This window comes from Muntiacus reevesi, chromosome 7 (genome assembly GCF_963930625.1).
Source record: "Muntiacus reevesi chromosome 7, mMunRee1.1, whole genome shotgun sequence".
Taxonomy (NCBI): domain Eukaryota; kingdom Metazoa; phylum Chordata; class Mammalia; order Artiodactyla; family Cervidae; genus Muntiacus; species Muntiacus reevesi.
Window position 1 is genome coordinate 51,878,940 of NC_089255.1, and position 24,825 is coordinate 51,903,764.

The following is a 24,825-nucleotide window of genomic DNA, read 5'->3' on the forward strand; positions in this document are numbered from 1 at the left end:
TATTTTTGTTTCTGTAACTTTTTAAGGACAAACCCATTTCAATAGAAAAGTTAGTAGTAAACCATAATTCTTAAAACTTATTTATACCTTAATTTATAAGCACAGAACAAACAAAACCTTTCTGTTTCTATTTTGAAATACTGTGTATTTTGGTGGAAAAATTTAGAGAGACGAGTGATACTGTACTTTTTTTTTCCACACCTGAAAACAGTATAGGTTATATCAATCAGAACCATACTGTATACCCAGATATGTATTTCTCTTTTATCCCTGAACATTCCACTAAGAATGGGTCATTGGCTGTTTTTCAAAAATATGGCTAATGTGTCATTGGCTATTTTTTTGATATTAGTGGTTATATGATAGTCTGTCATTTAATTTATTTAGCCATTCTTTCATTGTTGGACATAAAGATTTTTAATTTTTACTGTTAAAAATACTATAATTATCTAATAAACATTTTCATTTCCATACCATAAGTTTTTAAAGTAGAATAGTTGAACAAAAGGATGTGAACTTCTATAAAGCCTTTGATAGCTACTGCCAAAATTTTCATGCAGAAAAGTTATACCTAAATATAGCCTCTATTTTGTCAGTAGTATGTGTTTTCATTATTTTTTTATTCATAAATTTTAATTCAAACTACAGGGAAAGTAATACTATATACCCCTAACCTAGTTTCCTCTACTCATGTCATCTTAACATAACTAAATTGCAGATCTTATTCAGTTTTACCAGTTTTTTCATTAATGTCTTTTTTAAATTCCCAGGATTCTATTTAGGATCACACCTTACAGTTTGTTATTTCTTGTTAGTCTCCTCATATTTTTCTACAATTGCTTATTCTTTGTCTGTTATGAGCTTGATACTTTTTAGTGAAGTGGCAGTTATTTTGTACTGTTTAACTGCCATTGTCTTTATTTGCATTTCTTTGACTAAGTTGAAAAAAATAGTTTTTGTATGTATTGGTCATTGTTTTTTGTTTTTGAAGTGCCTCAGTTTATGTCCTTTGCCCGTTTTTCTCTTAAAGTGATTTTTTCTGTTTTAACCTTTAAATCTTGTTAATCTTAGAGCTTTTACTTGCAATATGTTATGACCCATAGAATGGTCCAAAAATCACTAATGAGAGCTCTTCAGTGATGATCTTATATACATAGCATTGGGATCTATTTCGTGTGTGTGTGTGTATCAGTGTATTTAATATATAATTATTTTGGAGTACATATATATGCCTAAATTATATTGACTATATTTTTTATGATTATTTATACTAAATAATCTATTTAGTATTATATACTATTACATACCCTATATGTTTGTGCTAACATATAAATTTATACTACCTTATGTTTGACTATGTTATGATTCTTTTCATACTTTTCACTCTTCTTTTCTTGATATCTTCCTGCTGAGACCACCCTTTGCCCTGATGAAGGGCTGAAGCTTTCCTTGAGCCCTAAGGCCTCAAGAAATGGAGCAGATGTCCCAGATCATTCCTATAAACAGCTTCCATTCTAAACCCTGTGTGCCTAGCTTTCTTACTTGTTCATCCTGCTGACAGTTTGTATATTTGCCCTATGAGATGGGAGATTGCCTGGCCCAGCATGACTTTGCATAGTATGGTGGGAAGAGTGGGGTATTCTCTTCTTGAGACTTGGCTTATAAATTCTGCCAATAAAAGTGATTCCAAAACTCGCACCATGTGATATGTTTGTCCCTAACCTTGATGCACCATACTGCAGAGTAGTTCCCAGTTTATTTGCCCTGATATTTTATCTGTGGGGTTTATAGAGGAATAGAAGCTTTTAAAATTGTACTTATGTCAGTATGTTTACTTATTTTTTCCTTGCTTTTAACCCAAAGATTTTGATAACTTCTGTTATTTGCTCTTTGATAGGAATTATGCATTTTTAGTGACTCTCTGAAGTATATCAGTCTTACTGATTTAAAATGGGTTTGTATGTTTCTTTGACCTTGAAAAAAATCAAGCTGGAATTTTTCCCTAATTTTAACTGGCTAGTCAGGGATAAGCCAACCCTCAGTAATAACTTTGGAGAAACCAATGGTGCCCCACTTCAGTACTGTTGCCTAGAAAATCCCATGGATGGAGGAGACTGGTAGGCTGCAGTCCATGGGGTCGCTAAGAGTCGGACACGACTGAGCAATTTCACTTTCACTTTTTACTTTCCTGCATTGGAGAAGGAAATGGCAACCCACTCCAGTGTTCTTGCCTGGAGAATCCCAGGGACGGAGGAGCCTGATGGGCTGCCATCTATGGGGTTGAACAGAGTCGGACACGACTGAAGTGACTTAGCAGCAGCAGCAGCAGCGGTAATAACTTGCTTTCAGTTTTAGTAGATACTAATTTCAGCATAATAGTAATAATTGCCTTGTATTTTTTAACTAATTAGTAATGGAATCATTAAAGGTTATCCTTATAATATTGGTATACAATTACATTTCCCTTTACAAAAGTTTGTGAAGCAAAATAATTATAACTTTGTTTGACTACATGTAATGTTCTTCCTTTGAAATATTTTAACAGGGTTATGTAATGAACTCATCACGAGTTGTTTCTAATAATTCTTCAGAGTTACTGTTTGACTTGACCCAAGATTCAGGATTACCACATTACCAAGGAGGACCAACAGTTTCTATAACAGGTTGGTTTCAGCACTTTTTCAAAAAATTAGAAAAAGAAAACTTGGTGAATATGCATATGAAATTGACTTTCTGTTTTGAGGTCCATGCCTTCATGTTAAGTTTTTCACATATTGTAAGGTATAATGGCACTAATAGTTCTTGAATGACATTTTGGTGGTTTTAAATGAAATTTTATTTAGTAATAGAATGTTACATTTCTTCCTGTTAATTAAGTATGCTAAGCAACTTTGACCTTATTCTCACTTGGCATTAAACATGGGCTAAAAAAAGTTTTTATTTTATTTATTTATTTATTTTTGCTGTTATTTTGTTTTTACTTTGTTTTATTGGAGTATAGTTGATTTACAATGTTATGTTAGTTTCAGGTGTATAACAACTTGATTCAGTTATACATTATATATTGTCATTCTTTTCTAGATTCAATATAGGTTATCACACAATATTGAGTAAAATTCTCTGTGCTGTACAGTAGGTCCTTGTTGGTTATCTGTTGTATATATAATAGTGTATATGTGTTCATCCCAAGCTCCTGGTTTATTTCTCTGTCCCCACATTCCCTTTTGGTAGCCATTAGTTTGTTTTCAGTATCTGTAAGTCTGTTTCTGTTTTGTGAATAAATTTATTTGTATCTTTTAAAAATTATATTCCACATATGAGTGATATTTTATATTTGTCTTTGGCTGACTCACTTCACTTAGCATGATAATTTTTAGGTCCATTCATGTTCCTGTAAATGGCATTTTTTGTTCTTTTTATGGCTACTATTCAATTTTTTGTTCTTTTTATGGCTACTATTCAATTGTGTATATGTACCACATCTTCTTTATCCATTCCTCTGTAGATGGACACTTAGGTTGCTTCGATGTCTTGATTATAGTAAATAGTGCTGCAGTGAACATTCGGGTGCATATATCTATTTGAAGTATGGTTTTCTCCAGTAATATGCCCAGGAGTGGGGTTACTGGATCTTATGGTAGCTCCGTTTTTAGTTTTTTAAGGAACCTCCATACTGTTCTCCATAATGGTTGTACCAATTTACATTCCCACCAACAGTGCAGGAGGGTTGTCCTCACACCTTCTCTAGCATTTATTGTTTGTAGACTTTTTGATGATGGCCTTTCTGATTGGTGTGAGGTGATACCTCTTTGTAGTTTTGATTTGCACTTCTCTGATAATTTATGATGTTGATAAATCCCTTGTTTGTTGGTTTGTTTACAAATATTTTCTCCCATTCTGTTGGTTACCTTTTCATGTTGTTTATGGTTTCCTTTGCTGGACAGAAGCTTTTAAGTCAAAAGGTCCCACTGTGTTTTGTTTGTTTGTTTTCATTACCAAAGGAGGTGGATCCAAAAAAAGCATTGCTGTGAATTACGTCAAAGAGTGTTCTGCCTATGTTTTCCTCTGAGTTTTATACTGTCTGGCCTTTCATTTAGGTCTTTGATCCATTTTGAGTTTATTTTTGTATGTGGTGTTAGAGAATGTTCTAATTTCATTGTTTTACATATAGCTGTCCAGTTTTCCCAGCATTACTTACTAAAGAAACTGTTTTTTCTCCATTGTCTATGCTTGCTTCCTTTGTTGTATATTAATTAACAATAGGTATGTGGGTTTATTTCTGGACTTTCTATCCTGTTTCATTGATCTATAGTTCTGTTTTTGTGAAAATTCTTAAAGTAATTTCTTTAAGTTAAGGAAGTTTTCTGGTACTCTAAATACTCTGTAAAAGAAATATTTATTAGGTTCTGTAGCCACTAGTATGGAAGAGTGTATGATTATAGTTAATAATTTCTCAATTAGGTTAGTATGTTTATATTCAATAAATGATTTAGATATAAAATATGATTATAGAGTGCCATTATAAAGTGGCTGCACTAAATTCTTCTATAGTCAGTACTTACTAAATGCCCATTAAAGGAGTAATGAAGTTTCCCTGTTGAAGCAGAGTTACCTTTATTTTATACTATGATAAAAGTGTCCAATATGCTACTGGGTAAAAGTAGAGGGCAGTTACTTATAACTCCAGAAAGAATGAAGTGGCTGGGCCAAACAAAGCACTCAGTTGTGCTTTGCAACTCGTTGCAAAACGAGGCTCAGTTGTGGTTATATCTGGTGGTGACAGTGAAGTCTGATGCTGTAAAGGATAATACTGCATAGGAACCTGAAATGTGAGGTCTGTGAATCAAGGTAAGTTCAGTCAGTTAAGTTCAGTCACTCAGCCGTCTCTGATTCTTTCTGGCTGTATGGACTGCAACATTTCTTAGAGCTTGATCAAACTCATGTCCATTGAGTCGATGATGCCATCCAACTATCTTATCCTCTGTCGTCCCCCTTCTCTTCCTGCCTTCACTCTTTCCCAGCATCAGGGTCTTTTCCACTGAATCAGTTCTTCCCATCAGGTGGCCAAAATATTGAAGCTTCAGCTTCAGCATCAGCCCTTCCAATGAATATTCAGGACTGATTTCCTTTAGGATGGATTGGTTGGATCTCCTTGCAGTCCAAGGGACTCTCAAGAGTCTTTTCCAACATCACAGTTCAAAAGCTTCAGTTCTTTAGCACTTAGCTTTCTTTATGCTCCAATTCTCCCATCCACATATGACTGCTGGAAAACATGGTTTTGACTAGACGGACCTTTGTTGGCAAAGTATTATCTCTGCTTTTTCATATGCTGTCCAGGTTTGTCATAGCTTTTCTTCCAAGGAGCAAACGTCTATTAATTTCATGGCTGCAGTCACCATCTGCAGTGATTTTGGAGCCCAAGAAAATAAAGTCTGTCCCTGTCTCCGTTGTTTCAAGGTAAATTAAATGTGTTCACACAGGACATGGCAAGAGTGAACATTGACATATTAGGAATCAGTGAACTAAAATGGACAGGAACGGGCAAATTTAATTCAGATGACCATTATAACTACCTCTGCGGGCAAGAATCCCTTAGAAGAAATGGAGTAGCCCTCATAGTCAACAAAAGAGTCTGATATGTAGCATATGGGTGCAGTCTTCAAAACAGCAGAATGATCTCGGTTCATATCCAGGGCAAGCCATTCAGCATCACAGTAATCCAAGCCTATGCCCCAGTCACTGATGCCAGCGAAGCTGAAGTTGACCAGTTCTATGAAGACCTACTTCTAGAACTAACTCCATAAAAAGATGTCCTTTTCATCATAGAGGATTGGAATGCAAAAATAGGAAGTCAAGAGACACCTGGAGTGACAGGCAAGTTTGGCCTGAGAGCACAAAATGAAGCAGGACGAAGGCTAACAGAGTGTCAAGAGAGTGTACTGGTCACAGCAAACAACTTTTCCAGCAACCCAAGAGATGACTCTACATGTGGACATCACCAGATAGTCAGTACTGAAATCAGATTGATCATGTTCTTTGCAGCCAACGATAGAGAAGCTGTATACAGTCAGCAAAAACAAGACTTGGAGCTGACTGTGACTTTGGTCATGAGCTTCTTATTGCAAAATTCAGGCTTAAATTGAAGAAAGTAGGGAAAACAGCTTAGGCCATTCAGGTTTTGGGAATTCCCAAGTAGCACTAGTGGTAAAGAACCTGCCTGCCAATGAAGGAGGCATAAGAGGCACAGGTTCAATCCCTGGGAAGACCTCTGGAGGAGGAAATGGCAACCCACTCCAGAATTCTTGCCTGGATCAACTCCCTTACGATTATACAGCAGAGGTGATGAGTAGATTCAAGGGTTAGATCTGGTAGACAGTGCCTGAAGAACTATGGACGAAGGTTCATAGCATTGTACAGGTGGCAGTTTACCAAAACTGTCACAAAGAAAGAGAAATGGAAGAAGGCAAAGTGGTTGTCTGAGGAGGCTTAACAGATACCTGAGGAAAGAAGAGAAGCGACAGTTAAAGATATACTGCAGTGAATGCAGAGTTCCAGAAAACAGCAAGGAGAGACAAGAAGACCTTAAATGAACAATGCAAAGAAATAGAGGAAAACTATAGGGAAAGACCAGAGATCTCTTCAAGAAAATTGGAGATTACGAGGGAACATTTCATGCAAGAATGGGCATGATAAAGGGCAGAAATGGTAAGGACCTCACAGAAAGAGAAGTGATTAAGAAGAGGTGGCAAGAATACCAACAGAAGAAGTATATCAGAAAAGTCTTAATTACCTGGTTAACCATGGTGGTGTGATCACTCACCTAGAGCTGGACATCCTGGAGTGTGAAGTCAAGTGGACCTTAGGAAGCATTACTTCAAACAAAGCTAGTGGAGGTGATGGAAATCTAGCTGAACTATTTCAGATCCTAAAAGATGATCCTATTAAAGTGCTGCATTCAAGATGCCAACAAATTTGAAAACTCAACAGAGGCCACAGGACTGGAAAAGGTCAGTTTTCATTCCAATCCCAAAGATGGGCAGTGACAATAAATGTTCAAACTACTGTACAATTGTACTCTTTTCACATGCTAACAAGGTTATAGTCAAAAATCCTTCCAGCTAGGTTTCAATAGTATGTGAACTGAGAACTTTCAGATGTACAAGCTTAGGTTTCGAAGAGGCAGAAGAACCAGAGATCAAATTGGCAACATTCGTTGGATCATGGAGGAAGCAAGGGAGTTCCAGAAAAACAGCTACTTTTGTTTCATAGACTATGCAAAAACCCTTTGACTATGTGGATTACAACAAACTATGGAGAATTCTTAAAGAGGTGGGAATGCAATACCACCTTACCTCCCTTTGGAGAAATCTGTATGTGGGTCAATAAGTAACAGAACTGGACATGGAACAGCTGACTGGTTCGAAATTGGGAAAGGAGTATGACAAGGCTTGGAGTATATATACTCCTTGGAAAGGAGCATGACAAGGCTTGGACAATACAAGGAGTATTGTCACCATGCTTATTTAACTTAAATGCAGAGTACATCATGCAAAATGCCTGGCTGGATGACGCACAAGCTAGAATCAAGATTGCCAGGAGAAATATCCGCTATGTCAGATATGTAGATGATAGCACTCTAGTGACAGAAAGTGAAGAGCCTCTTGCTAAGGGTGAAACAGGAGAGTGAACTTGAAACTCAACCTTTAAAGAAACTGAGATCATGGCATCCAGTCCCATCACTTCATGGCAAATAGAAGGGGTAAAAGTGGAAACAGTGACAGGTTTTTTTTTCTTGGGCTCTAAAATCACTGTGGACAGTGACTGCAGCCATGAAATTAAGAGACTCTTGCTCCTTGGAAGCTATGACAAACCTAGACAGTGTATTAAAAAGCAGAGACATCACTTTGCCACCAAAGGTTTATATAGTCAAAGCTATGGTTTTTCCTGTTCAGTTCAGTCACTCAGTCATGTCCTACTCTTTGTGACCCCATGGACTGCAGCATGCCATGGTTTTTCCTGTAGTCATGTATGAACATGCAAGTTGGACCATATAGAAAGTTGAGCGCTGAAGAATGGATGCTTTTGAATTGTGGTGTCGGAGAAGCCTCTTGAGAGTCTCTTGGACTGTAAGGAAAGCAAACCAGTCAATCCTAAAGGAAATCAGCCCTGAATATTATGGAAGGACTGATGCTGAAGCTGAAGGTCCAATATTTTGGCCACCTGGTATGAAGAGTGAGTCACTGAAAAAGACCTTGATGCTGGGAAAGATCGAAAGCAAAAGAGAATGGCGCAACAGAGAATGTGATGGTGAGATAGCATCACTGACTCAGTGGACAAAGATTTGAGCAAACTGTGGGAGATAGTGGAGAACAGAAGAGTCTGGTGTGCTACAGTCCTTGGGGTTGCAAAGAGTCAGACACGATTTAGTGACTATAAACAACAAAGTTCTTCATTAACTTAAAATAATGTAGTGTGTTATGAAACAATTTTATCTAATTGAAAATTCTTTGTACAGGGAATTATGTTTTGTATTCTAGTATTTTGATATATTTCAAATATTTAAAATAGTGATTTGAATACAGATTTGGGGGAATTTTTGGTTTATCTACTAATAAATAAGTGTGGAAAATTTAGGAAATGTTTCCCTGTTTTTATAGTAATATCAATACCTAAAATGTTTTTCCATTTATATAATATTTAGTTGATATTCATTTCTTTTGGTGTTTCAACTACATGTTTTAAAAAATCTAGTTGCTAAAATAGGTAATAACCAGAAGAAACAAGGAGAAAAATTTTTGTCTTAAGTCTGGTTTTACAAAACACATGGACTAGATTTATAGAAAAATCTGAGTTCTTGAAACAACTTGGGACTAAGAACAATGACTCCTGCTCTCTTTCTAGAGTTTTAAAACTGCAGAGCGACTTAAAGCTGTAGTGTTGAGCTGCTATTAGGATTTTTGTAGTCTGTAGCACGTCTTTACCCTTCAGTTTTCTCAGATTATTGAAATGGAAATGTTATTTTTCTTATTTAATGCATTCATTCTTCAGACCTGCAATCAGCTATTTATAGATGCAGTTTTAATTCTTACTCTCTTTTACTTAGGATTTTCTGAAAACCAAGTAAGATAAATAAAATGTGAAATGCTTTGTAAGCTTTAAGGGGCTCTACAACAAATATTTGTTATGAATAGTAACCGGTGTAATATGTTCACTAGCATGATAAACTGATCAAGGTTAAGTGATCATGGATGTTTGGAAAGAACTGAGTTTGAGTTTGATTTTGAATGAGAATAGGATTTTTACTGGCAGAGGTAGAGCTGTTGAGTGTAGGAAATAATGGAAGCCAAAGATAATAGGGATAAGTTAAAGGGTCAGAATTTAAAACTCCCAAATTCAGAGTAATTTTGTTTCTTGTGTTAAAAAATTTCTTGTCATAAAACAGTCTGTTTGTACTATCTAGCAGTACAAACTAACAGTCTCTTTGTACTATATAATCAGAATTTTAATCCAAAATATCCCTATTCATTAACTTTTCAAGTAGCCTAAGCATCTCACAAGAATGCTACTCTGATTATACAGCAGCTTTCCCAGGTACTTATAGTATAGCCATCAGTAATCACATTCTTTGAAGATAGAAAAAAAAAATCATTTTTATGTTATCTCAGAGGATGAAACAGAGGAGCTAGGTAGTGTAATACCCTTATTTTCTGGGCATATTTTCCCTTATTAAAAAAGCAGACAGATGAATCTATTAGAATAATTTTTGCCCTCTAAAGTATGTTAAGATATAAAATATCTTATTAGTAATGACAAGATACTATCCTTTATTGCTGAATGCTTTCTGTGTGCCAGATGTTGTGTTAGTTGCTTTTAAAAGTTAAGATATGAAAGGGTTTTTTTAGTAATGATAATAGCTTTCATTTATTATTAAATGCCTTCTTTATACCAAATACTGTGTTGCATGCTTTATTTTTTAAAAGCACTATCTTAACTTGATCTTAAAAGCACTGGGTAAAATAAGGTGTTACAGCTCTTAATTTACAAAAGAAGAAACTGAGGCTCAGAGAAATTAATTAAATGAGCCAAGAATACATAGCTTATCAGTGACAGGGCTTTGATTTGAACTTAACCTGTCTGATTTGAAAGCCTGGAATGTTTTTTGCTTCTACTTTCAGTGTACAGTTGTGAGAGCATTAAAATATTATGTGCAGTTTTAAAATCCTTGCTACCAAGTACATTGTGTTTTATTTTCAAAGAGAATTTTTACTCAGCCTACTTATAGCCTAACTATCTCCATTTCTCTTGCTAATCCTCTAAGACTACAGTCCTTTAGGCTTTAAGATTATAGTTTTCAAACTAAAACTTCACTTAGGAATGAAATCCTTATAAAAACAAAATTTTATTCAAAAGTCTAATAAGTAGCATATAAAAACACAGTTTCTCTGTCAAACACAACCAGTATATTCCCTAAGGAAGAGCCCTTTAGGCTCTGGGGAAGCTAATTTTAAAACCGTTGTATAATCCTAACTCTTTCTATTATGAGCCCTTTCACATGAATGTGTGAGGTTTTACCATTCAAGATTAGCCATTTCAACTCTGTGTGTAAGAATAAATGGACAATATAACCTAAAGCCATGAGTTGTTTGTCGCTCAGTCACGTCCGACTCTTTGCGACCCCATGGACTATAGCATGGCAGGCTTCCCTGTCTTTCACCATCTCCCGGAACATGCTCAAACTCATGTCCATTGAGTCAGTGATGCCAGCCAATCATCTCGTTCTCTGTCGTGTCCCCTTCTTCTCCTGCCTTCAATCTTTCCCAGCATCAGGGTCTTTTCCAATGAGTCACTTCTTCGCATCTGGTGGCCAAAGTATTGGAGCTTCAGCTGCAACATCAGTCCTTCTAATGAATATTCAGGATTGATATCCTTTAGGCTTGACTGGTTTGATCTCCTTGCAGTCCAAGGGACTCTCAAGAGTTTTCTCCAGCACCACAGTTCAAAAGCATCAATTCTTTAGTGTTCATCCTTTATTATGGTCCAACTCTCACATCCATACATGACTACTAGAAGACCATAGCTTTGACTAGATGGACCTTTGTCAGCAAAGTAATGTCTCTGCTTTTTAATATGCTGTCTAGGTTTGTCATAGCTTTTCTTCCAAGAAGCAAGCATCTTTTAATTCACAGCTGTAGTCACTATCTGCAGTGATTTTGGAGCCCAAGAAAATAAAGTCTGTCATTGTTTCCACTGTTTCCCCATCTATATGCCGTGAAGTGATGGGATCGGATGCCAGGATCTTCATTTTTTGAATGTTGAGTTTTTTTGAAAGCCCTGAGTAGACCACCTCTTTGTTAAGTGGACAGAACTAGCTTTTCATTAGCCATTTTAAGTTGTTAAATAAAAAGCTTCTAAAGTATCTCTCTAAAAATTTTTTTTAAAACAAACTCATTTACTTAAGCATCTAAATTTAATTCATTCGTGAGAACTTAGTTTGGCATATGCTTTGTGTTTTAAGTTTTTTTTTCTGCTTGACATATTTTGCTCTGCCTTCTTTCATAGTAGTTATTTATATATTTATTTGAAGCCATATTTATTATTTTCCCACATAGAAAGGTATTTTATGAACTATTTTAGTATATATTGTATGTAATAGGTATTTTGTAGTTTCTTTTTATCCTAACTTTAGATCACATCAATTTTTGTCATTATTTATTGTTACTTGTATGATATGTTGATTATATTACTTTCAATTAGACTCCAAAGTATTTTTTAATTTAGCTCCAAAGTATTTTTACTTTGTTGTAAGCAATATTCTAAAGACTTTAAAAATATTTTTCTACTACTTAAATCATTGTAGGTATGAATGAAAGTTCATTTTTATCAAAACGTCCTTCTACTTCTGAAGTAAACAGTGTTAACCCAAAAAAGTCTAAACCCAGTGAAGGTGTTTGTGGAACAAATTCCTCAGCTGTATTTTCTTCAGCTAAATCTCTTTCAGTGACATCTCCCCAGGCTGTGCCATCAAAAGGTAAATATGAAATGTGGCATACAAAAAGAAAGTATAGTATTTATATATGAATTACAGAAATTGTAGCACAAATTATTAATAATAGTTATTGAAGGTTAAAAAGTGTTGAAGTTTGAATCATATATATTTTGAATTTATTTTAGGTACAAATACTTCATCAAATCAGTCCAAAAATGGAACACCTTTTCCAAGAGCCTGTCCAAAGTGCAATATTCATTTCAATCTTTTGGATCCTTTGAAAAATCACATGAAGGTAAAACTTTTCAGAATTTAATTTTAATTTAATCAATCAATACTGATTGATTTGTAGTAAATAATGATTTGTTTAGCTCTTGAGATAAATATTCTTGTGATATTTTCATATAAGATAAAAGTTCATATTCATAATCATTGTTTTCGTGTAAGATGAAGATCCCCTGGAGGAAGGCCTGGCAACCCACTCCAGTATTCTTGCCTGAAGAATCCCCATGAACAGAGGTGCCTGGCAGGCTGTAGACCATCAGGTTGCAAAGAGTTGGACGTGACCAAGTGACTAAGCACAGCACAGGAAAAGATTTTAAAATTTCTTCTGAGTCATCAAATTTTAAAAATCAAGTTCATATATATTATGCCTACTTATCATATTCTAATTTTAAATGAGAATAATGCATTATTCAAAATATCTTATTTACTATCTTACACATATTTGAAACTTCTTAAAAATAGGCATTTTACTTTTTTCGGGAGAGACTCTCGTCCTATGCCTTTGTTTCTAGCATTTCGTTTAGGATTCCAAATACAGCTGGATTTGAGGAGAGAGGAGGAGCCTCACCAATTTCTTAGTTAGCAAAGCTTTGGAGTCTGTCTTTGACAGGGAGATTAGTAAAATAAAACTTAATTCTCCAGCCAAGAATACTGGAGTGGAACCCATTCCTTTCTCCATGGGGATCTTCCTGACCCAGGGATTGAACCTAGATCCTACTGCATTGCAGGTAGATTCTTTACCTTCTGAAATACCAAGTAAAGTGAGTAATACATTAATTGAAGATAAGCCTGGGAGATTTGGAAGTGTATAGGTATATTTAACCCCTGGAACTGTACCTTAAAACCCAGCAGAGTTATAGTGTTCTGTTGCCCAGGCATTTACTGAAATTTACAAGAAATGCCAGAGACCATATGGGCAGGTCTTAGAGAGTATAGTGACCTGGAAGGCTCAAGAGATCTTTTCAGGTTTCCTATCTGGTGAAAACTTGATGTAATGACACTAAGATACTGACCTCTATCAGTCTTAAAAGTGTAAAGTAGGTGCCCTTGAGAATCTGCATGTCTTAAAGAAATCCATCAATTTCTAATGTAATTGTGAACTTTAATAAAGATGACTGTATATGTAAAAAAAAAAAATAGGCATTTTATAATGTGTTTAATGTTTCATATAATGGCTTCACAGGGGGCTCAGTGGTAGAGAATCCACCAGAAGACATAGGAGATGTGAGTTTGACCCCTGCATTGGGAAGATTCCCTGGAGAAGGAAATGCCAACCCACTCCAGTATTCTTCCTGAAAAATCCTGTGGACAAAGGAGCCTGGCAGGCTACAGTCAATGGGGTCGCAAACAGTCAGGCACTACTGAGCACGCATGCATGCGATATCTCACATAAGTTAACAGTTCCTTTAGTTATCTTTCTTGTTCATGCTAATATGTGCATGTCACATTATACAATGAAAATCTTAGTTTTACATTAATTTCAACACCCAGACATAAACTCCAAATGGTAGAGCATTTCATATGAAGTAATTGTTTTAACTCAGTCCAGAATATAGTTTGTGTAATGATTATAAATTAATTTGAGATTCTTATTGATACAGGAAGCTTCTGAAATTGGAGTTTAAGAAGTTTTCAAAGTACAAATGAAATAGGTTTAGGTAACACTTCACTTAAAATATTTTAGTAGGTATTACAGTACCCTGCTATGTCTGTGTAAAGATAACCTGTATTCCTCTTCTGTGCTGGGTATAAATGGAAGGAAGGGGTAAAGAAAAGACAAAAGGCAGTCTCGATCATGTGGAGAAAAGAAGGAAGAAGAAGGATGCAATGGTATGGAAATATTTCAGGAAAGATTCTTGCTCACTGTTTTAGGGATTGACAGACCTCTTGAGATTGAGTATTTTATGAAAAAGAGAAGTAGAAAAAAACAAAGGAACTTCTTTAGAAATTCAAGCATTGTCTCTTCATTTGCATACAAAACTGTATTTGGTCTGTCGCTACTTTTAGCTTGCAATATGTACTCTATGATAATTGCACTTTGTACTTTGTTTTTATATGAGAATTAATCTGTAGAAACGCTTTCAATTTTGCTATTTATGTAATATCTTGAGATACCAGGGTTTTCTTTTGTTTTGCATTTTGGACATGGGGAAAAAAGAAAAGTGTAAATTCTTTAGTTATCTTTAATTATTTGAGTAGGTAGTATAGTCATATGATTCAAAATTTAAAACTTTACAAGGGCATACAAGTAAAAATTCTTATCCTTGTCTCTTATTTACCTGGTTTCCAGTGTGACTCTCAAAGAAAATAATAGTTATTAGTTTTTTGTTTTTTTTAATCTTCCTTAATCTTCTTTCTGCATAAACAAGTGAACACAAATGTTCTTATTCCATTTCTGTTTCTTATACAAGCTGAAGCATATTATATATATTGTACCTGGTGAGACTGGCAATCATTTTCCAAAATGTAGCTTTACTTCCAAAACATATTATACCCTTGTTTTTGATTACTCATATTAGAAGTAATCACAACTTCATATAATATTCTATAATAAAACACTATTCAATATTTTTTAAAAAGGATGGAATCTCTTGAATGGGAAGATAGCTCTAAGGCATATTATTGAACTGAGTTGAATGTAATATCAATAATTTATGATATATTTATGTCATAAAAGATCTTACAGAATAATCACTAAATCTTGCTCAGGGAAGTATAAAATTATGAAGACTTTTTATGTTCTAGATTGTGTATTTTATACATAAACAATAAGTTGTAATAATAGTTTCCATTTTGAAAAAATAAGATTTTTAGATTATTTGTAGATGATTTTATTTTGCTTTTGTTATAGATAAATAAATGACTATACTTCAGAAATATTGTTTTCTTTCAATGAAAAATACCTAAAACATAATTCAAATATGCTATGATAATATGAACCATATCCTTATTGAGACCATGGAGAGACTACTAAGCTTTAAAAACATCATTTAATCCTTAGAAAATTATTTTTCTTTTTTTTTTTAGAAACTAAACATATGTTTTATCTTCTTTGGCTGCTCTTTGTTGCTGTGCATGGGCTTTCTCTAGTTATGGAGAGTGGGGGTTACTCTCTAGTGCAACGTTCGGACTTTGCATCGTGGTGGCTTTTTGTTGCAGAGCACAGGCTCCAGGTGTGCAGGCTCCGGTAGTTGGAGCACACAGGCTCAGTCGCTGTGGCTCACGGGTCCTCGAGTGCAGGCTCGGTGGTGGTTGTGCATGGGCTTAAGAGTCCACGCCATGTGGAATCTTCCTGGACCAGGGATTGAACCCAAGTCCCCTACATTGGCAGGTGGATTCTTAGCCACTGTGCCACCAGGGAACTCCTAGAAAATTCCTTGAGATAGACATTTTTATCATTGTTTTAGAGCCAGTTATTTGGTGTAACTGATGTTCAAATCTTTAATGGTAAAAGCTCAAGTTCTCTCAGATACTTATTTATACCACATTTTGACAAATGTATGGGCTATTTAACTTGAAGCCAGATATATTAGTTCTTTTTTAGGGTATGGAATTAGATATTTATCAACCAGATCTAGATTACTAATTACATTATTTAGATTTCTGTGTCTTCACTTATTTTTTGTCTACTTGCTTTGTCATGGATTGAGAAATACCACATCTCAATCTACGTCTTTCAGTACCAATATTTTCTTTGGTATATTGCAATTCTTTTTTAAGATTGTTGATACTGTTTGTGATACAGATGCATCTCTTTTATAACTATACTGTGAACCTATCCTTTAGGATTTTTATAAAGTGTCCTTTTTTGTCTTAATTTTTAATGCCTTTTAGACTTAAAACCTTTGTTTTCTTCTGGTTTCTATTTGCCTAATGTATTCTTTGTTTATCCTTTTATTGATATTTTCAGCCCTTCTGAGTTACTTTGTTTTAAGCATGCCTCTTGCTTTAAGTAGAGAGTTGTAATCCTACATGAAAATCATCTTTTGTTTCAGTAGTTGATTTAAATTTCCTTATTTTCATCGATGTAATAGGTTTATTTGATCTTGGTTCTGTCACAATTTTTTTTTTTAAACTAAGTTGAGTTATCTTTCTTTCTTTCCTCTTTCACTCTGTGGCTGCTTTATATGTATGTAGTTTGGATTTTTAGAGAAGTTGTATTTTTGTTTTCATGTTTATCCTTATCCTTCAAGTTTTAATGTTATATAATTCCAGTAGTCTTCTATTCTTATGGCCATTCTCTCCTGCTAAAATTGATTAAAGTAGCTTTAAATTTTCTGTTCTTAATCCCATTCTTACTTTTTCCTCTGCTACCAGTATTAGTCAATATTATCTTTCTGAGTGTACTATTTCTCTATACTATTAAAAATGTTCATACCTATACTTCTTTATTTGGTAATTCTAAATTATATTCCTTGATGTGCTGCTACCATGTATGAAGCAATCTGTGAACTTTCTTGACCTCATATTTATTGCCCTTTTACCTCCTTTCAGTTTTTATTTGTTGGTTATATCATTTTTCCATTGTCAAGGACATGTAACATTTTCAATATTCTTAACATTATTTTATATTTGTTTTAATCCTTTTCCACAGTAAATAGATTCAGTGTCCATCACCAGTCTTTTTGTCATGGTTCCTTTGGTTATCACTTGTTTGATTAAAGTTCATCTAGTAATTTCTTCAAAAACAGTCTGGAACAGTATTCTTTGAGTTCTTTCATGTTCGAGACATTTGACTATAGTCCTCTAAAACTTTAAATCATAGCCTGGTTCTCATTTCTTAATTTTGCTTTCTTGTCTTTTATATGTTTTCTATACTTTGCTTTCCTCTCAGTACTAAATCCCCCAACCTTCTTCAGTGCACCTTTTCCCATTTTTGGTTGTCGGTGGTTTGTCATTCAGATTTTTTTTTATAGGGATATGAAACACTGTTTAAAAGATACTTTGAATGAGATTTATATGTTTATTTTAAAAATCTGGTCCTATCTTAGTTTTCTGTAGGAAAAAAAGAAAATGGAACAACAACAAGCAGTTGATCATCAATTATGCATTTATGAGTATTTAGGGTATTAAACTTTTATGGATGTACTAAATTAGACATTTCTGAAGAATATGAACCTTGCAGTATATTTTACCATAGATTACATAGATTCTTTTATAGATTTCAGAAAAGCCTCAGTTCTCAAATATGACTCAGAATAACCCTTCAGTCTGAAAGTCAAATTTTTGAGCATAAAGATTATCCACAATTGTAATTAGAGACACTATTCTTTTATGTAATTTTTTTGCATTATAATTTTTCCTGTTGATGTTTGAGATCCATCCCAATAGTAAAACCTCAGATAAGTTGAGAAGTTTTATCTATCAAAATAATGTTACAGATGCACATCATTTGTAGTAAGACACATATTTTAAGTCATTTTTCTAATAGTGCTGGTGAGTTTACTCTGATTGATCTTTTTCTCCATTTTTCCTTAAAGTCAAACCCAACGTTTTTAGACAGAACTTAGCTTTCTAAAGTTCTTTTAACAGTCCAAGTTTCCTAAGTTTGAACTCTTAAATATTATGTGTGTCTTAAGAAGAACCTATAAATATAGGTAGCAAAACTTTTCTCATTTCCTTCTTTTTATTGTGGTTTCATTTCAACTGTGTCTTTTAGAGTTAGACCACAGAGGATCATATTGAATTAGAGAACTAATGTCCTCCTTTAGCTTATGGGTACAACCTTAACTCCAGAAACAAATTATATCACTTTTGGTCAGTTCATTTTATTTAGTATTTTTTTCTCCTCTATTTTAGAGGATCTTTTTAAGATATTTTTGGTGTGCTTTTTTTTCCCCCCTTTAAAGGTTTCAGAATTGACAAGTGAGCAGAATAACTGCAATCAAAGGAAATGTTATAGGTCTGTCATATCAAAAGCCCAGTTTCTCGTGTGACATACGAAGTTTCACCAATAATGTAGCATTTCAGTATGGCAGGAGAGGAAGATGTTGTTATTTTTATAAATGGAATAGAGTTGTGTTTAAATTGTCAAACTTTCTTATGATGTGACTAACTTACTAAATAACATGTTTAGGAAAAGTTTAAGTCAATGGTTTAAATTGTAAAAAAATTATGTAGTTGTTGTCCAGTCGCCCAGTTGTGTCTGACTCTTTGTGACCCCATGGTTTGTAGCATGCCAGGCCTCTTTGTCCCTCATGGCTATCCAGCCATCTCATCCTCTGATGCCCATTTCTCCTTCTGCCCTCAATCTTTCCCAGCATCAGGGACTTTTCCAATGAGTCAGCTGTACGCATCAGATGACCAAAATACTGGAGTTTCAACTTCAGCATCAGTTCTTGTAATGAGTTTTCAGAGTTGATTTCCCTTAAGATTGATTGGTTTGATCTTCTTGCTCTCCAAGGGACTCTCAAGAGTCTTGTCCAGTACCACAATTTGAAAGTCTCAATTCTTTGGCACTCCGCTTTTTTTATGATCCAGCTCTCCCAACTGTATGTGACCACTGGGAAGGCCATAGCCTTGACTACACAGATCTTTGTTAGCAGAGTAATGTCTCTGCTTTTCAACACACTGTCTAGGTTTGTCATAGCTTTCCTGCCAAGAAGCAGATATCTTCTGATCTCATGGCTGCAGTCACCATCTGCAGTGATTTAGAGACCAAGAAAAGGAAATCTGTCACTACTTCCACCTTTTCCACCTCTATTTGCCATGAAGTAATGGGGCCAGACACCATGATCTTTGTTTCTTTAATATTTAGTTTTAAGCCATCTCTCACTCTCCTCCTTCACCCTCATCAAGAGGCTTTTCAGTTCCTCTTCACATTCTGCCTTTAAGTGGTATCATCCACATATCTGAGGTGGTTGATGTTTCTCCCGCCTATCTTGATTCCAGCTTGTAATTCATCCAGCCTGACATTTCTCATTATGTGCTCAGCATATAGATTAAACAAACAGGGTGACAGCAGACAGCCCTATTGTACTCCTTTTTCAGTCTTGAACCAATCAGTTGTTTCATACAGGGTTTAACTGTTGCTTCTTGACCTGCATACAGGTTTCTTAGGAGACAGGTAAGATGGTCTGGTATTCCCATCTGTCTTAAGAGCTTTCCATAGTTTGTTAATGATCCACACAGTCAAAGGCTTTGGCCTACCCGATGAAACAGAGTAGATGCTTTTATGGAATTCCCTAGCTTTGTCTATGATCCAGCAAATATTGGCAATTTGATCTCTGGTTACTCTTTCTTTTCTAAACCCAGCTTGGACATCTGGAAGTTCTTGGTTCACATATGCTGAAGCCTAGCTTGCAAGATTTTAAGCATGACCTTACTAGCATGGGAGATGAGTACAATTGTCTGATGGTTATCACATTCTTTAGTGGTACCCTTCTTGGGAATTGGGATGAAGATTGACCTTTTCCAGTCCTGCGGACACTGCTTGGTCTTCCAGATTTGCTGACATATTGAATGCAACACCTTGATGGCATCATCCTTTGGAGTTTTGAATAGTTCTACTGGAATTTGGTCACATCCACTAGCTTTATTAACAGCAGTGCTTCCTAAGCCCCCCTTGACATCACTCTCCAGAATGTCTGGCTCTGGGTTGCTGACCACACCATTGTAGTCATTTGGTTCATATGGATCTTTTTTATACAGTTCTTTTGGGTATTCTTTCCTTCTCTTCTTGATCTCTTCAGCATCTACTAGGTCTTTACCATTTATGTCCTTCATTGTGCCCATCTTTTTTTTTTTTTTTTTTTTTTTCTTGGTTTCTTCTTTATTGCCTTGGAAGTGTCCCTTTTGTTCTTTTATTTTTTATTTTATTTTTTTTTATTTTTCAGTGGGTTTTGTCATACATTGATATGAATCAGCCATAGAGTTACACGTATTCCCCATCCCGGTCCCCCCTATTGTGCCCATCTTCAGGCAAAGTGTTCCCTTGATGTCTCCAGTTTTCCTGAAGAGATCTCTAATCTTTCCCCTTCTGTTGTTTTCTTCTAGATTTATACTCTGTTCATTGAAGAAGACCTTCTTGTCTCTCTGTGCTGTTCTTTGGAAATCTGCATTTAGTTGGATATTCCTTTCCCTTTCTCCCTTGCTTTTCACTTCTTTCTTTAGCTATTTGCTAGGCCTCCTCAGATAACCACTTTGCCTTCTTGCTTTTCTTTTTCTTTGGGATGGTTTTGTTCACTGCCTCTTTTACAGTATTGTGGACCTCCTTGCATTGTTCTTCAGGCATACTGTTCACAAGTTCTTATCCCTTTAATCTATTTGTTACCTCCACTGCCTGTTCATCAGTTCAGTTGAGTCACTAAGTCATGTCCGACTCTTTGCCACCCATGGACTGCAGCACCAGGCTTCTTGTCCATCACCAACTCCCGGAGCTTGCTCAAACTCATGTCGATCGAGTTGGTGATATCATCCAACCATCTCATCCTCTGTTGTCTCTTTCTTCTCCTGCCTTCAGTCTTTCCCAGCATCAGGATCTTTTCCAGTGAGTCAGTTTTTCGCATCAGGTAGCCAAAGTATTGGAGCTTCAGCTTCATCATCAGTCCTCCTAACGAATATTCAGGGATGATTTCCTTTAGGTTTGACTGGTTTGATTTCCTTGTAGTCCAAGGGACTCTGAAGAGTCTTATTCAACGCCACAGTTCAAAAGCATCAATATTCATATTCAGAGGGGATTTAATTTAAGTCATACCTGACTGGCCTAGTGGTTTCCCAAGCTTTCTTTAGTTTAAGCCTGAATTTTGCTATGAGAAGCTGATGATCTGAGCCACAGTCAGCTCCAGGTCTTATTTTTGCTGACTGTATACACTTTATATTTGGCTACAACGAATGTAATCGATCTGATTTCAGTATTGGCTATTTGCTGATGTCCGTGTGTAAAGTCATCTCTTGCCTTTGCCATGCTTCATTTTGTTCTCCAAGGCTAAATTTGCCTGTTATTCCAAATATCTTTTGACTTCCTACTTTTTCATTCCAGTCCCCAGTGATGAGTAGAACTTCTTTTTTTGGTATTAGCTCTAGGAGGTCTTCTAGGTCTTCATAGAACTGATCAACTTTTTCAACACTGGTGGTAGGAGCATAGACTTGGATTACTGTGGTGTTGAATGACTTGCCTTGGAAATGAACTGAGATCATTCTGTCATTTTTGAGGTTGCACCCAAGTACTACATTTTGGACTACATTATTGATTATGAGAGCTACTTCATTTCTTCTAAGGGATTCTTGCCCACAGTAGTAGGTATAATGGTCGCCTGAATTAAATTCGCCCATTTGCATCCATTTTGGTTCACTGATTCCTAAGATGTCAGTGTTTATTCTTATGATCTCCTTCTTGACCACGTTCAGTTTACCTTGATTCATGGACCTAACATTCCAGGTTTCTATGCAATACTGTTCTTTGTGGTGTCAGATTTTACTTTAATCACAGACATCCACAACTGAGCATCATTTTCACTTTGGCCCACTTCATTCTCTCTAGAGCTATTAGTAGTTCTCCTCCACTCTTCCCCAGTAGCATATGGGACACCTTCAGACTTGGGGGACTCATCTTTTGGTGTCATCTCTTTTGTCCTTTTATACAGTTCATGAAGTTCTTATGGCACATGTACTGGAGTGGATCCCTCTTCCAGTGGATCACATTTTGTCAGAACTCTCCACTATGACCTGTCTGTCTCGGGTGGCTCTACATGTCATGATCATAGCTTCATCAAGTTATGCAAGCCCATTCGCCATGACAAGGCAGTGATCCATGAAGGGGGAATTTCCTAGGTGGCCTGTTAAAGGATATAGGTTTCTGGGCCCTACCTCTAGACATTGTGGTTTATTGGTCTGAATTGGACTCAGCATTTTGACAAGCATTTCTGGTTTTTCTAATGCAAGTCTTCCCTGGATTGCCCTCTGTGTAAAACTGCCTTAGAGAAATTCTAAAACTGAAAATTATGTAGAATAAATTATCTTGTTGAAAGAAAAAAGTTCATGTATGAAAGTACTCCACCTTAGAACTAGTTTATATGATACCTTGATTTTACTCACTAGAAACTAAAGTTCCCTTTCAAATATATGAGCATTCTAGATTTCAAGATGTAATTGCTGAAGCTTTCAAGATTTAACTGATGCTTCTTTATTTTGTCCCTATATATTTTCTAGCACCTTGACTCTTGCGAATGGTAGATTTACTGTACTCAGTGTCCAGTTCTAACCAGATATTGCAAAATTCAGTATATCACTTGATAATTAAGCATATACATTGTGGCATGTAAAACTATGTTTCCTTTCTATACTCTTTATGACATGGATATGAATAATTGTTTAGTTAATTTAAATATTATTAGATATTTACATATGAAAAAGTACATTATAATGAAAAAACTATTAGATCAATATCCACATCCTGATTTTAAGATTTTTCTTTTCTGTCTTTAAAAAATTTTTTTTATTTATTAAGATCAAAACAAAGGAATACGTTTTTTATTTATTGTTTGAATTTTTTAGAGTGTGTATATGAGGGCAAGCTTTTGGCAAAAATTTTTCCAGATATATTACCAAGCACAATTTTACATGATCTTACCTTAGTTGTAAACAAAGAACCATATTTTGGTTTCTAATTTTTTAAAGTGATAAATAAGGCTTCTGTTTTTTTCTCTTGCAGTACTGTTGTCCAGACATGATAAATAACGTTTTGGGGCTGGCTAAAACAGAAATTTCAAGTACAGCAAATAAAAATAAAACTGTTGATTCAGAAAAAGGAAAACTGATCATGTTAGTTAATGACTTTTATTATGGGAAACATGAAGGAGATGTCCAGGAAGAACAGAAGACTTACACAACCTTTAAATGTTTCAGTTGCTTGAAAATTCTTAAAAATAATATTAGGTATGTAAACATTTATTTTTATTTCTATTTGAAAATTGGAATGCTACAGATTGTAGCTACATGTTGTATCTTTATCTTGAATTTTTAATATTATTCTAGATAAGTGATTTTAACACTTTGGGCTAAGAACAAAGGCAAAAATTCTTTTGTTGAAAAACTTTTGTTCTTTCTTAGATATTAGACTTGACTCTTAGATCCAGTTAGTTGTGTTTCTTTAAAATAGCTTAAAAAGGACAAATTATATTTAAAAAAAAAATTATTTCCCCTGTATTATCAGTGATCTAGATATTTTCATGAGATAATTCTCATAGTTAGCTGCCTTTGAATTTTACTTTTTTCATATCACAAGAACTACTTACTGATATTTTGTCCAGTTTGACTTCTTATATACTCATGCTCACATCTTGCAATTTATAATTTTTGAAACATTTATCTTATAGTGATCTTCTTGGGAGAAGTACCAGTTCTAGGAAATATGACTGCTTTGATTTCAAATTTAAGCCCTTTAAGAATTAGAGATTTAATTTCAGTGGAATTTTGAAATTTGTATACATATATGCTTTAAATTTTAGGAATTTATGCTTTGTAATCTTTGAGTTAGATGGCATATTAGTAACTGTCATCCCATAAATAAGTTAGTTACAAGATTAAAAAGACATATTGATTGATATTTTTCATTGGTATATTTTGATATTTATATTTGGTAAGATTTTTTAACATCATTTTATTATGAAAATTTTTAGCATTCAACAAATTTAAAAATATTTTATAATAGATACACCTGTATATTTAACATCTTGATTCTACTATTAACATTTAACTGTACTTGTTTTATTGTGTATTTTGTCATCCTTCCTTCAAACTATTTGGGTTTTTTTAATGTGTTTCGAAGTATGTTGCAGATGTCAATGTATTTCTTCAGGTGAGATGTGTGTGTGTACAAACATATAAAGGAATACGTTTTTTGTTTATCCCTCATAACTATTATTATATAAGCGTTCTTAGGCACCTATAGGTTACTTCTAGTTCTAGCACTTATTTTATTTTCCTGTGAGTTCTTAAGGTCCAAAAAGAAGCATATAGAAAAACCCTGAAATAAACTGTGATAACTCCTATAATAATAATTTTTTTATGACAGTGCTTTATAGTTTTAGAAATTCTTTTACATATATTATTTCATGTGGGTTGTCACATTTCTTTATCTCCTTTCATCAGATTTTAACAGCCATTAATAGCTAATGGTCCCAGTAAGTTTAACAGAATGAGCATTGTACTTTGTGATATAATACTGATATAGTCCCCTGGAGCAGGAAATGGCAACCTGCTCCAGTATTCTTGCCTGGAAAATTGCACGGACAGAGGAGCCTAGTGGGCTATATAGTCCATGGGGTTGCAAAGAGTCAGACACTGAGCATGCACACACACTGAAACAATGTTACAATAGAACTCAGTCTCCTACTTCTATATTTTTACCACTTTAATAGTAAAACACACCAGAAGAATCATGTTAATATAAAATGCATAGAAATATGGCTTCCCAGCTTAGTTCTTTGTTATACTTAAATGTTATATATATATGACATTAGAATATATTTCAGTAGTTGTTTTTTTTTATTTTCCTTTGAGATTAACACACTAATATTAAACATATGAAGGCATATTTTCTTTTTTGTTATTAT

The 24,825-nt window shown here is 34.8% G+C and overlaps 1 protein-coding gene across 8 annotated transcripts in view; it reads left to right on the forward strand.

Annotated features, from left to right (window-relative positions):
- ZNF280D (zinc finger protein 280D) overlaps nucleotides 1-24,825 on the forward strand; it is a 125,837-nt gene that overhangs the window by 39,489 nt on the left and 61,523 nt on the right. For all 8 annotated transcript variants that reach the window (XM_065940711.1, XM_065940708.1, XM_065940710.1 and 5 more), the window contains 4 exons: nucleotides 2,546-2,663; nucleotides 11,858-12,028; nucleotides 12,172-12,281; nucleotides 22,923-23,146. In XM_065940711.1, the coding sequence (XP_065796783.1) occupies nucleotides 2,546-2,663; nucleotides 11,858-12,028; nucleotides 12,172-12,281; nucleotides 22,923-23,146 (623 nt within the window). The remainder of the gene's footprint in view (nucleotides 1-2,545; nucleotides 2,664-11,857; nucleotides 12,029-12,171; nucleotides 12,282-22,922; nucleotides 23,147-24,825) is intronic.